This window comes from Kogia breviceps, chromosome 3 (assembly GCF_026419965.1).
Source record: "Kogia breviceps isolate mKogBre1 chromosome 3, mKogBre1 haplotype 1, whole genome shotgun sequence".
Taxonomy (NCBI): Eukaryota; Metazoa; Chordata; class Mammalia; order Artiodactyla; family Physeteridae; genus Kogia; species Kogia breviceps.
In genome coordinates this window covers 82,633,302-82,645,455 of record NC_081312.1, presented here as the reverse complement: position 1 = coordinate 82,645,455, position 12,154 = coordinate 82,633,302, and the positions used below count along the sequence as shown (strand labels likewise).

At 36.5% G+C, this 12,154-nt stretch overlaps 1 protein-coding gene across 1 annotated transcript in view; it reads right to left on the bottom strand.

Moving 5' to 3' along the window:
* The window catches only part of FAM98B (family with sequence similarity 98 member B), a 34,658-nt gene extending 25,990 nt beyond the window's left edge, over positions 1–8,668 (bottom strand). Inside the window, exons 1-2 of the mRNA XM_059057073.2 lie at positions 8,569–8,668; positions 432–577 (exon numbers count right to left, since the gene is read on the bottom strand). Of these exons, the coding sequence (XP_058913056.1) occupies positions 432–577; positions 8,569–8,639 (217 nt within the window). The 5' untranslated portion in view covers positions 8,640–8,668. The remainder of the gene's footprint in view (positions 1–431; positions 578–8,568) is intronic.
* Between the last annotated feature and the right edge of the window lie 3,486 nt (positions 8,669–12,154).

Genomic DNA, 12,154 nt, shown 5'->3' with positions numbered 1-12,154 from the left:
CAGGAGTTTTTTAATAAACGTATTCCTACGTGAATCCATGTCCTGAGTTACAGGTTTGGTAATACAATTCAAATTAGGGATTACATATATGGATACTTTAGGGAAAAAAAACACCTTAATTCAAAATAAGCAGTATTCAAAAATTAAACTTTTTATATAACCAAATTGACTCTTCTTTTTCTAAAGAACAATACTAAGTTCAAGACAGCAGATAAACAATAATTATTTATAATTTTATATAAATTTAAGAACCAATTTTGGATTAATCAATATAAAATTTAATCCAAAGATATTTAAGTCACATATTGAAGTTCTTTGTCATAATGACTTTTCTTTGTACAGTGAGCACATTATAGATAAAACTGTAAATCATAACCTATCATTTCATTTTACTAGTAAACAGAAAAGTAAATAAAACTCAATAGCAATACCAGCTGAAGTGATACTTTCTTCCAAGTTGCACAATGATTTTATTTGAGAGCCTAACCAAACACAGAGCTCTGAAAATTCAGGTGAAGATAGTCCACCCTCTGCTGCCTTTATAAGGGCTTGCTCTTCTAACAGTGGCCCCTTATACCTAGAAAGGAAGATATAAAAGGTTAAAACAAACAAACAAACAAAACCCTAATACACCTAATACTTTTTAATCAACGTCTGCTGCCTGTCTTTGTAAATAAATATTATTGGAACACAGCCAACAAATGTACTCATTTACAAACTCTCTCTGGCTGTTTTCCTTATTTGTGACAAAGACAGTGTGGCCAGTAAAGCCTAAACTTTTTACTATCTGGTCTGTTACAGAAATAGTTTGCTGATTTATGCTCTATATAATTAACATTTGACTTTGTTTTAAAATTTTTTAGTAAAATTATCAACCAATTGTAAGATAAATATTATACATAACAAAGTCAAATAGATAGTCTAATAACTATACTAGTTAAAAGAATAAGAAAAAGGTAATATAGTGAAAAAAGAACAGATGCAAATTTAAATTAAAAAAATTAAAACTGAGGACATATGAGATTATTTTAATCTTAACCATTTCTTTTATAATTTTATACTTTTAAACACTGCTACAAAGTGTATTTGAATAGAACCTTAAATTTTCAAACCATTTTTGTGTATTATCTTAATTGAATTTGATACCAGTTTTCTACTTTTACTGTTCTTTCTGTAACTGAGTTTTTTCCCCCACATTATTAAACTTATGAGTTTTAGCACAGTTGATGGGTTTTAATCCATTGCATTTATTTTTGTTTTGATACTTAAACTGTCCTATCTCTGATTAGTGGGAGTGCATTCATGTTACTCAATGAGTCCTTTGACTTGTCCCCATTATTCTTTGAATATTTTCCTTGCTTTCTATGACAATATGTTCCTCCCCTATACCTGTAATCAGCCATTTCTCCAAGCCCTGATTCTCTTCAATGGTATTTAGAATACACAATCTGGTCGTAAAGGTTAGTCAGTGTATTTGTACCTTTTTAAAAGAAATTATATCAGGAGTTCACACTGCTATTTCCAGTTCAAATTTAGAATTATAGGGTTTTTACCTATTTTGTTTTACATTTTTATCTATTTTCCTCTTACAATGAAAATGCTGGTTTTTTATGACATTTACAGAATCCTAGTAAATATAAAAATAAACATAAATTACATACAGTTTCAGAATAGAAAAAACAGCATTATTACTAAAAAAAATTAATGAAAACAATTTATATTTTTATCTTTAGAATATATTCCAGTAAGGATGTATAGAAAAACAATTCCTTTCCAAGTGATTAAACCTCCCACTCAATACACTGATATTTTTTTCATTTTGCTTTTAATTTTTAGGGATTTCTCTCTTTTTTTGTTTTGATTTCATTTTAATTTTGCTTTACAATTATGTAAAACATTTATACGGTTTCAAAGTCTAAAACAAAACAAGGTACATTCTGACAATTCTAGCTTGCAATCTTAATACTGTTCCATCTAGTACTCTGTTTCCTCCCTTCCTCATAGGAAACCATATTTATTAGTTTGGGGTTGTCAAACCATAATGTTTTTAAATATAAATATAAACATATATATATACACACAAAAATATATATATACATAAATGTATCTTTTTTAGATAAAAGGCAGCCTACTATCTACTGTTCTATTCCTTTTTTTAAACACATACACATGCACAGACACATATTTATATATACTAGAGATCTGCAGAGATACTATTCAAACATTTTTATAGTTGTATCCACTGTCTGCATATACCATATTTTATTTGCTATGCCCCTACTGAAGCACATTTTGGTTTTTTGTAATGCTTTGCTATTAAAAAAATTGGGCAAATTTTTGTCAGTGTATATCTGGGATAGATTTCTAGAGGTGGAATCACTGGATCAAAGGGTAAATGGCTATGCAACTTTGCTGAATAATGTTAAATTTGCCTATACAGGGGTTGTACCATTAAAGTAGAAGAGTATCCATTACCCATAACTTACCAAACGTTTGACTCATGTCAAACACTTGGATTTTTAACCATCTGGTATCTCAGTATAGTTTTAATTAACATTTCTCTTATGGCACGACTGTACATCTTTTGATATGTTTAAAGGCCATTTGTGTTTCTTTTTCTCTAAATTCTCTGGTCATATTTCACAAAGGGTGAGTATTTTCAAAGCCCCATTTTGCAGATAAGAAATTAAGGCTCAGCAAGGTTAGGATACCTGCCTTAAGTAGCAAGCCAGATGAATATTCCAATTCATCTACTCTTTACAGCAATGATTTGAAGTTATTATTATCCTAATTCTGCAGGACCAGAAGATAATATCAGAAGATAAGTGACGACACTCTGATTTAAATCTAGATTTGACCCCAAATGCTCCATGTGAACTCAAACTTCTGTCTGCACTAATAAGGAAACAAAGTAAATAACCTGGCCAGGTAATGCAGCCAGGTAAAGACAGCTGGGACTAGACCAGTCTCTGCTCCTCCAACCAAGACTGGTTCCCCTGTATTACCTTTCTACCATGTCTTACAGCACCTCTCATTGAGACTTAATAGTAAATATCTTATTTCCCCCTACTTGCTTTCACTTCTGCAATAAAGCAATAATCATAAGCTCCTGAAAAAATTTAACTAATTCATATTATTGGTAAGTTATTTTTACTGAAATGCCAATTATAAAATTCAATAAAAATTTACTAAATCACCAAAAATACTAAATCCTGAATACACAAGCTTTAATGCCTCAGTTCATCAAAACAGGTAAAAAGAAAAAGAAATGCATTTAACAAACCTGAATATCTAATAACAATCATAATCATATAGCAACTAACATTTATAAACTAATCTTAGGCCAGTGCTATGTGCTGTATGTATGTCACCTTATTTGACACAATATCCCACAAGATAGGTATTATTATCATGCTTAGTTTGTTCTATATATTCTTATTTAATTAGGAAAGTGCTATTCTTATTCCAAAGAGTAACTCCAAAGATTAATAACTTAGTAGTAACTGGGGACACCTCCCCTAGGCCTAGACTACCCCAGGGCCATGCACACTTGAACCATAGTTGCTGATCTGACACTGCTATAAGCTGGGTGAACCAAACCTTCAGTCCAGCAGGGCCATTGGTAAAGCTTCATGAAGACACAGCCGGGGTCTAATTTACTTTCTGTTTTCTGTTTTCATCAGCCAACATATAAAATATTAGACCCTTTCTTTCCCCCTGTCATTTACCCAGCCTACCGGCTTGCCTCTGATCCAGCTCTCCACTTCTTCCTGCTTCTCAAACTCTTCCATATGTTCCATCCATAAACAACAACTCTCCTATTCTGTCAATGTCTTCGCAGAAAGACTTATCCCTACTACCTCTAGCTTTGGGTATTTTACTCGTAATTGCCTGACGGTCAAAATGGTGGGGTTTTTGTCCTCCTTGCTTCCCAATACAGCATCCATATCACGGCTCCCCCATTATATTTTTTTAATTGAAATATAGTTGATTTACAATGTTGTGTTAGTTTCAGATGCACAGCAAAGTGATTCAGTTATACGTACATATATATCTATTTTTTTCAGACTATTTTCCCTTATAGTTTATTACAAAATACTGAGTATAGTTCCCTGAGCTATACAGTAGGTCCTTGTTTACCTATTTTATATACAGTAGCATGTATATGTTAATCCCAAACTCCTAATTTACCCCTCCCCACCCACACCCTTTCCCCTTTGGTAACCGTTAAGTTTGTTTTCTATGTCCTGTGGGTCTATTTCTGTTTTGTATATAAGTTCATTTTTGTATCATTCTTTTTTTAGATTCTACATATAACAGATATAATATGATATTTGTCTTTCTCTGGCTTACTTCATTTCATATGATAATCTCTAAGTCCATCCATGTTGCTGCAAATGGCATTATTTCATTCTTTTTTATGACTAATATTCCATTGTATAAATATACCACATCTTCTTTATCCATTCCTCCATCGATGGACATTTAGGTTGCTTCCACGCTTGACTATTATTAATAGCGCTGCAATGAACATTTGAGCGCATGTATTTTTTCAAATTATGGTTTTCTCCAGATATATGCCCAGGAGTGGGACTGCAGGCTCATATGGTAGTTCTACTTTTAGTTTTTTAAGGCACCTCCATACTGTTCTCCATAATGGCTGCATCAATTTACATTCCCACCAACAGTGTAGGAGGGTTCCCTTTTCTTCACACCCTCTCCAGCATTTATTGTCTGTAGACATTTTAAAGATGGTCATTCTGACCAGTGTGAGGTGATGGTAGTTTTGATTTGCATTTCTCTAATAATTAGAGATGTTGAGCATCTTTTCATGTGCTTTTTGGCCATCTGTATGTCTTCTTTGGAGATATGTCCATTTAGATCTTCTGCCCATTTTCTGATCGACTCCCTCATTATCTTATAAATATCTCCTGTTCTCTCCAGGCTCAGGCCAATCAGATTTGCCACCCTCTTTCTCTCGTGGTTTTCATCTATCAATCTTTTGGACACTCTTCAACATTCCCTGTGCTCAGTTTCTCTTCTCCATTCCTATTTTTTTCAATTATATTGAGTTTCTTCAAAGTCCATATGTATACCCTTTCCAATACCCTGAGCTCTCAATTCCCTAACCTCCTCTTTTCCAACCTTTGCCACTGCACATAAGTAAGCCACACCCAGATCATGCCATCACCTGGAACTACGTCACTTCTGAAATCACTAATTTGAACATGTCACTCCCTGACCATAGCCTACTATCTATCCTTCCAGCTTGCTCTTTTGACCACACTTAATATCATCTCTACCTCAGTTCCTATGGTCCCTCTGCATTCTCTGTATTTCCTAGCTCCCGACTGTCTTCACGTTCTTCCCAGTCCAATTGAGATTCCAAAGTGTATAATTTTATTTTGTCGCTCAATAAATACCTGTTGAAGAAATGAATCCTTTATACTGTCATCTCCTTCAGCTCTAATAGCCAATCAAATCACTAAGACCAGTAATATACTTTCTATATCCACTGCCACTGAGCAACCATCACGTCTTGCCTGGACTACTAACTAATTCTCCAATCTGTTTTCCACCTTGCTGACAGAGGTAATTTTTCAAACTAGACATCTAATCCAGCGGTCCCCAACCTTTTTGGCACCAGGGACCAGCTTTTTGGAAGACAATTTTTCCACAGACGGGGAGGAGGGGGAGTAGGGGAGTTGGCTCAGGAGGTAATGTGAGCCATGGGAAGCGGCAGATGAAGCTCCGCTCCTCCACGCTCACCTACTGCTCAGCTCCTGCTGTGCAGCCTGGTTCCTAACAGGCCCCAGACCAGTACCGGCCCACGGCCCGGGGGCTGGGGACCCCTGGTCTAATCACTCCCTTTTTTATTTAAAATTCTTCAATCATGTCGCATTGCTGTCATGACGAAGAATAAAATCCTCAACATGGCCTAAAAGGTGCTGCATGCCCTGTTCCTCGTGGATCCAATCTTCTAACACGGGTCCTTGCTCTCTGCCCTCCGGCTACATCAGCCTCCTTCCAGTTCTCCTAATATGGCAGATCCCTTCCAATTTAAGGTCTTTCATATTTTGTTCTCACTGTAAGGACACCTTTGTCCTCCTTTCCCAGCCAACTTCACCTAGTTAACTCCTACTCACTCTTCCTATTTCAACTCAAATGTCACTTCCTCAGTAATCTGTCACTAACCCCTAAGAGTACATAGGTCCTCCTGCCACATTATGTCAGCCTGTTCTTTTCTTTGAAACACTTATTTTAGTTTATATATATTTGTGTGATCATGTCTTTTTCTCCACCAGACTATAAGCTCCATTGGGACAGGAACCAAGTCTGTTTTGCTCACCAATGACTTCTCAGAACAGCGTCCAATACAGAGCTGTGCTCAGGAAATATGTGAAATAAATTTCCCTCCACAATGGTGGTTCTCAACCTAGGCTGTGAAGCTTTTTAAAAACATGCATGCCTATATCACACCCCTGAAGATCATGCTTCACTCAGCTGGTGGTATATACCAGACTGAAACATTTTTTTCCAAGCTCCAAACATGATTTTGATGTATAACCAGGCTTGAGATACACTGCTCTACAAAATCATAGATTGTCAGAACTGAAAGAGACTTCTGAAATCTGATCCAGCCTGCTCCTTTCACAGATTAGGAAACTAAGTTATTACTACCCTGTTTTCGTTTATAATGTACTACATCACTAAACTGTTCTTTCACATAGATTTTCCCTTTTAATTTCTCCCTTTAATTTCCTATTTTATCTGATAAACTGAAGTACCTTCACTGATATCCTAAATGTTTTAATCACAACAGAAAATGCATTATTCACAATCTACATGGAGATTTTGAAACGCATGTTCAAGTGAAAAAATTACTCTTTTTTCACTTTTCATTGTTATAGGAAAATTCAAACTTCAAAATCTTGTCCTTAATTATTCCAGGAAAAATCAGTTCTAAAGCGTGTAAACTGTTTTACTTTCTATATTGAATAACCTGAGACTAATTTTCCTTGATAAAAGCCAAGATTATACCAAACTTCATTTTTCAAAACACCTATAATATAAACAAATTCAAAGAATGAAAGAAATTTTAAAAAGCACTGACTTTCCATTTTTCAAAAACTATTTATAGAATCCCACTAGTCTTATCTGGAATACTTGGGAGCTCAAACCGTTTGGGTCCGAAACACTTTAATTATTTTAACTTTTTGCGTTGGTTATTTCCTTAACCAAGTTACGTGAAAATTTCCACAGGATTTCACAGAAGTAAAAATGCCCCCTAAATAATCACTGGCTCTGTTCTTTCACTTGACAAATATTTATTCAAGATCTAGTAAGTGCAAGGCTCTGTTACAATGAGTTGCTGCAAAGTAGGTACTATCAGGGTCCCAAAGAAGCAATTGATAGAGGAGTAAGTGCAGTTTTAAGAAAAATCAAGGGGGGCGAAGGGGTGGTTCGAGCTTCACGATCACACTGCAAAGGCACAGCCTATACTATCCAAGAAACTCCAGATGTGGCACGGCACACAACTGTACAGATGGCTTCAATGTCTTTAATTAATGTGTATTTTTTTGACTTGCAACTATCTGGCCCTATGCTCACCTCTGTGGAGTCTCTGCTTTGAACTCTTCTTCACTCATTTACCCATTCATCCAACCACTATTTATTGTAGCAGATCTGGTTGTAGGATATTTTGGGGAACAAGACAGGTTAGGGGGTGGAGGGTGGGGAGGGTGGATGTTCAAGAGACAATAAATAAATGTTCAGGACAAGATAATTTGGGATAGGGACCCCAGGGCTGTGAAGAAAAACAGGATGAGGCTGAAGCAGAGACTATTTTGCATGTATTGATACCCATGCCTGCAAGTATTAACATTATTCCAGGAGCTCTCATAGCACTTAACCACCCTGAATTGTAAACACCAGTAGACTCTTTATAGTCCCCTACTAGGTAACCTACTGGTAATCTGAAAACTGTCTTCTTCCTCGGCCTAGCACATAAATACGCATTAATGAATACAGATTAACACCAAATTAATATGTTAATGAATGGAAGAAACGGTGAAATGAATGGACTTGCACTGAACTAAACCCCTTTCTCGGGTCAAGGAAGCAGGAGATTCGCTCCCGCGCCCTAATTAAGCCACAGGTTGTACAAGGTAGGAGACAACAGCCGACAGCTGCACTCCGGCATCCAGCGCCTCTCCCCCGGAGCGTCAACAATAATACCACCCGCGGGGCAGCAACTAATTCCTCAAAGGAGTGCTGCCAGCCGGGCCCCTCCGCGCCTTCGCCACAGGTCCCGGATGCGGAGTTCCGAGGCAAGGAGTTCGGAAGAGGGGGCCAAGCGCCCCAGCTCTCCGGGCCTGCTCCACCCCCGAAGCGGATTTATCTCCCGCCTCTCTCTTAACTCTGTCCGCGCCGGAGGCAGCGAGGCAGGGACGGAGGCCTGCACCGAGCGGCAAGAGCTCAGCGAAGGCCCACGGGGAGGAGACTGAGGCAGCCAGGCGGAGGGACAGCTTACGTTTTCGCGGGAAAGGCGGCCCCAGGACTACTCACCCCAGCGCCTCTAGCGTGTCAAGCACGTCCCCCTCCATCGTAGCTTCGGGACCCGGTTCCGGCCCTCTCATGGTCCTTCGGCCCAAAGTTGTTCCGCTCTCTAAGGAGCCCGCCGGAAACTGGCGTCGCGGCGCCAAGGTTCCGGCCGCGTCTCAACCTGGACTGCCTAGGAGTGCCTCTGGCACTGGGAGACAAAACGTTCTCGGCCCGGAGACAATTGGCTCTCTTGCCTAAAACCAATTTATGTAACAATGCTAACTTTTAAAAATAATAATAACAATAAATAGTAGAGATAAAAAGACTTCTTTGAGTTGTCTTAGCAAACATCGTGATTCTACCAAGTTCTCAACCGATCAGATTCCGGCTTTCTCTTTTTATAACAAAAATCCTTAAATGAAATATTAATTATCTTGAGCTAAAGTTGTACATAATATCATGTACCTAAACAAATAATTTTTAAATGAATATACACAACAAAGCTCCAACTTTAAAGAAGAAATAGAGAAGGAAATTTATAACAAAATATTGTTTCATTATGAAATGTAGAAGATCAATGAAGTGATCAGATGCTTGCATCTATCTATAGAATCCTCTTCAACACACATACAGACTATGTGTTGCACTGCTGACAGAATATAGGCAAGCTGTATAAAAAACAAAAATTCCATGGGCAGAATAGGGTAGCTGATGTGCTTTTCCAAAATTGTGACTGACTCTCCATAAAGCTCCAAACAAAACACAGTAGTCCCTCTGTGTACTATTTATGGAGAATTCAGTGTCTGTCTAAAGAATACAAAAAATATTTTAGGGTTCATATGTAAGAGAGTCAGCATATAGCATAAAATCATTAACAGTTATATCACCCAAATGAATAACCAAATAAACTATTGAAAGTTGTGCAAAACAGTAACTATTGTTCCTTGTAAAGGACTGTCCCATGCCTCACAGAATACATAACATCCCTGGCCCTAATGCACTAAAGACACTAATGCTCTCACCTCCCAAATCACTGTTACAAATAAAAAGCTTACCAATAAATTTGTAAAATCCCCTGAGGGAAGCTTACACATAAATTTGAACAAATATCAATAATGACTCCTCTACCATATACCCAGGCTTAAGTATAAAATTATTTGCAGCTTAATGTATTTGAATTCATCTCTAAACCAAAGACAGAGAATGTATGTTCTAAGTGGTTATTGCCTCTCTCAAAGAGTTGAAGTCATAGAAAGTACTATTCTTAGTAACCTTAGGAGACATCAATAAGGACATTTCATAATGATAAATGTGTCAAGACAACACAATGCTATAACAACCCTAATGTTTACTTGCTTAATAACCAGCCTCAAAATATATAAATAAAAAACTTAACAAATTTGAAGGAGAAATAGGCAAATCCATAATCACAGAGGAAGATTTTAAACACATTAACTGATGTAATAAGCAGTAAAAAAAAAAAAGAAAAAGAAAAAAATCAATAGACATACACAAGACTTGGAAAACATGATTTACAAATGTGATATAAGAATCACTGCTCCCCAAACCTTCAGAATATGAATTTTTTCAAGTTCATATATGTAATTTATAAAACTGACTTTACACTACACCTGAAAGTAAGTTTCATCACTTTCAAAGACTGAAATATAAGAATCACTGCTCCCCAAACCTTCAGAATATGAATTTTTTCAAGTTCATATATGTAATTTATAAAACTGACTTTACACTGCACCTGAAAGTAAGTTTCATCACTTTCAAAGACTGAAATCATAAAAAGTATGTTCTCTGACCACATTAGAATTAAACAAGGAATCAATAAGAAAAAAAGAAAACTAAAAAAGTCCCCAAATATTTGATGTTCAGAATTTAAGCAATGCACTTCTAAATAATCAGATTAAACTAGAATTAAACTAGGGATTAAACTAAACAAATGGATATAAGAAAATATTTTTGAACTGAATGGTGATAAAAATACCACATCAACATGTGAAGGATGCAGGTAGACTTATTCTTAAAAGAAAATATATAGCATTAAAAGCAAATATTAGAAATGATAAAAGATTGAAAATTAATTATCTAAGTATCAATCTCAAGAAGAAAAAAGCAAACCAATTAAATTCAAGAAACAAAAAGATAGAAATAATAAAGAGTAGACATCAATGAAATGAGGGAAAATACAATAAAGAAATTAAGCCAAATTTGAGTCTTTTTGCAAGGACTAATAGTATTGACAAACCTTTAGCCAAACTGATCAAGAAAAAATAAGTACAAAAGAAGAAGCAAATAACCAGTATCAGGAATGAAAAGGGGGACATTGGTACTGGTCATCAGATATTAGACAGTAAGAGGATGTTATGAATAATTTTATGCTAATAAATTTGAAAATTTAGATGAAATTGATAAACTCCTTGAGAAACGCAATTTAACAAAAATGATACAAGGAAAATTTAAGATATGAAAAGTTCTATATCTATTAAAGAAATTGAATGACAAATTAGAAATCACCCACAAAGAACACTCCAAGCCCAAAGTGTTTTCCTGATGAATTTCCCCAAACTCTTAAGAATGAAATAACACCAATCTTATACAAACATTTCCAGAAACTAGAACATTACCTTAAAACGAACATTTATTTACCAATTCCTCTCATGAACAGATAGCTGCACTTACAGTCACTTGAGTATGACAAAGTCACCATTGTAGTTCAGATCTTTTCAATCATGGTGCTGGGTCAATGGGATATCCAAATCGTGCTACCTCATGCTATTATCAACACAAATAATCAATAAACAATCTATACTAAGGAATAGAAGAGAGTTTTATTCAAGCCAAGCTGAGGACTATAGCCAGGGAGCACAGATTCAAGAGGCACTTGAACTGTGTTCTGCCTGACTGCAAAATGGGGGAGGCTTATATAGGCAAAAACCACAAAGTTACAGAAGTTGTTTGTCAAGAAATAGGATTGGAGCTGGCAAGAAGTAAGGATGCTTGTTTAGCAAGGTTAGTTGATGTCCAACATAGTTGCACAGTTACAGAGGGAGACCTTGAGACCATAAGGTTGCAGCTGGCAGCCTCTGGCAAATATTGTTTTGAAAATGAATGGTAGTATCCTTGAGTTTGATAGAGCTCAGAAAATTCAAGTTCTCAGGGATGCAGAAACATGTCTGAAACCATATCCACAATGGCCACCAGGCTCCATTTTGGATGTCTGAACCCCAGTTACTCCATTTTAATTTTTAATTGATCTTAAATATGTCATCATTGAAATCTTTCCTTTAGAAAGCACTGATGATCAATTTTGGTCTCATATCCCTTTCATCACTGGAATGGCTAATAACCTGCTCCAGATCCATTGAGTTCCTCAGAGCTGGAGTAGATTTGCCCCAGGAAATTCACATTGTGAGGAGGAAAAAGAAGAGTATGTTACACGCTTGGGTCACATTTGAGCCCAGATAAGACTTCAGGGGTATGGTCTCAGGCAGGTCACGTTTTGAATACAATCGAGGTTAGTTGATCCCTCAGGGATATGATCGAAACTGCACACCTCAGATTGGGACTCGAAACCATTTGCACTTCAGATGGGACTTGA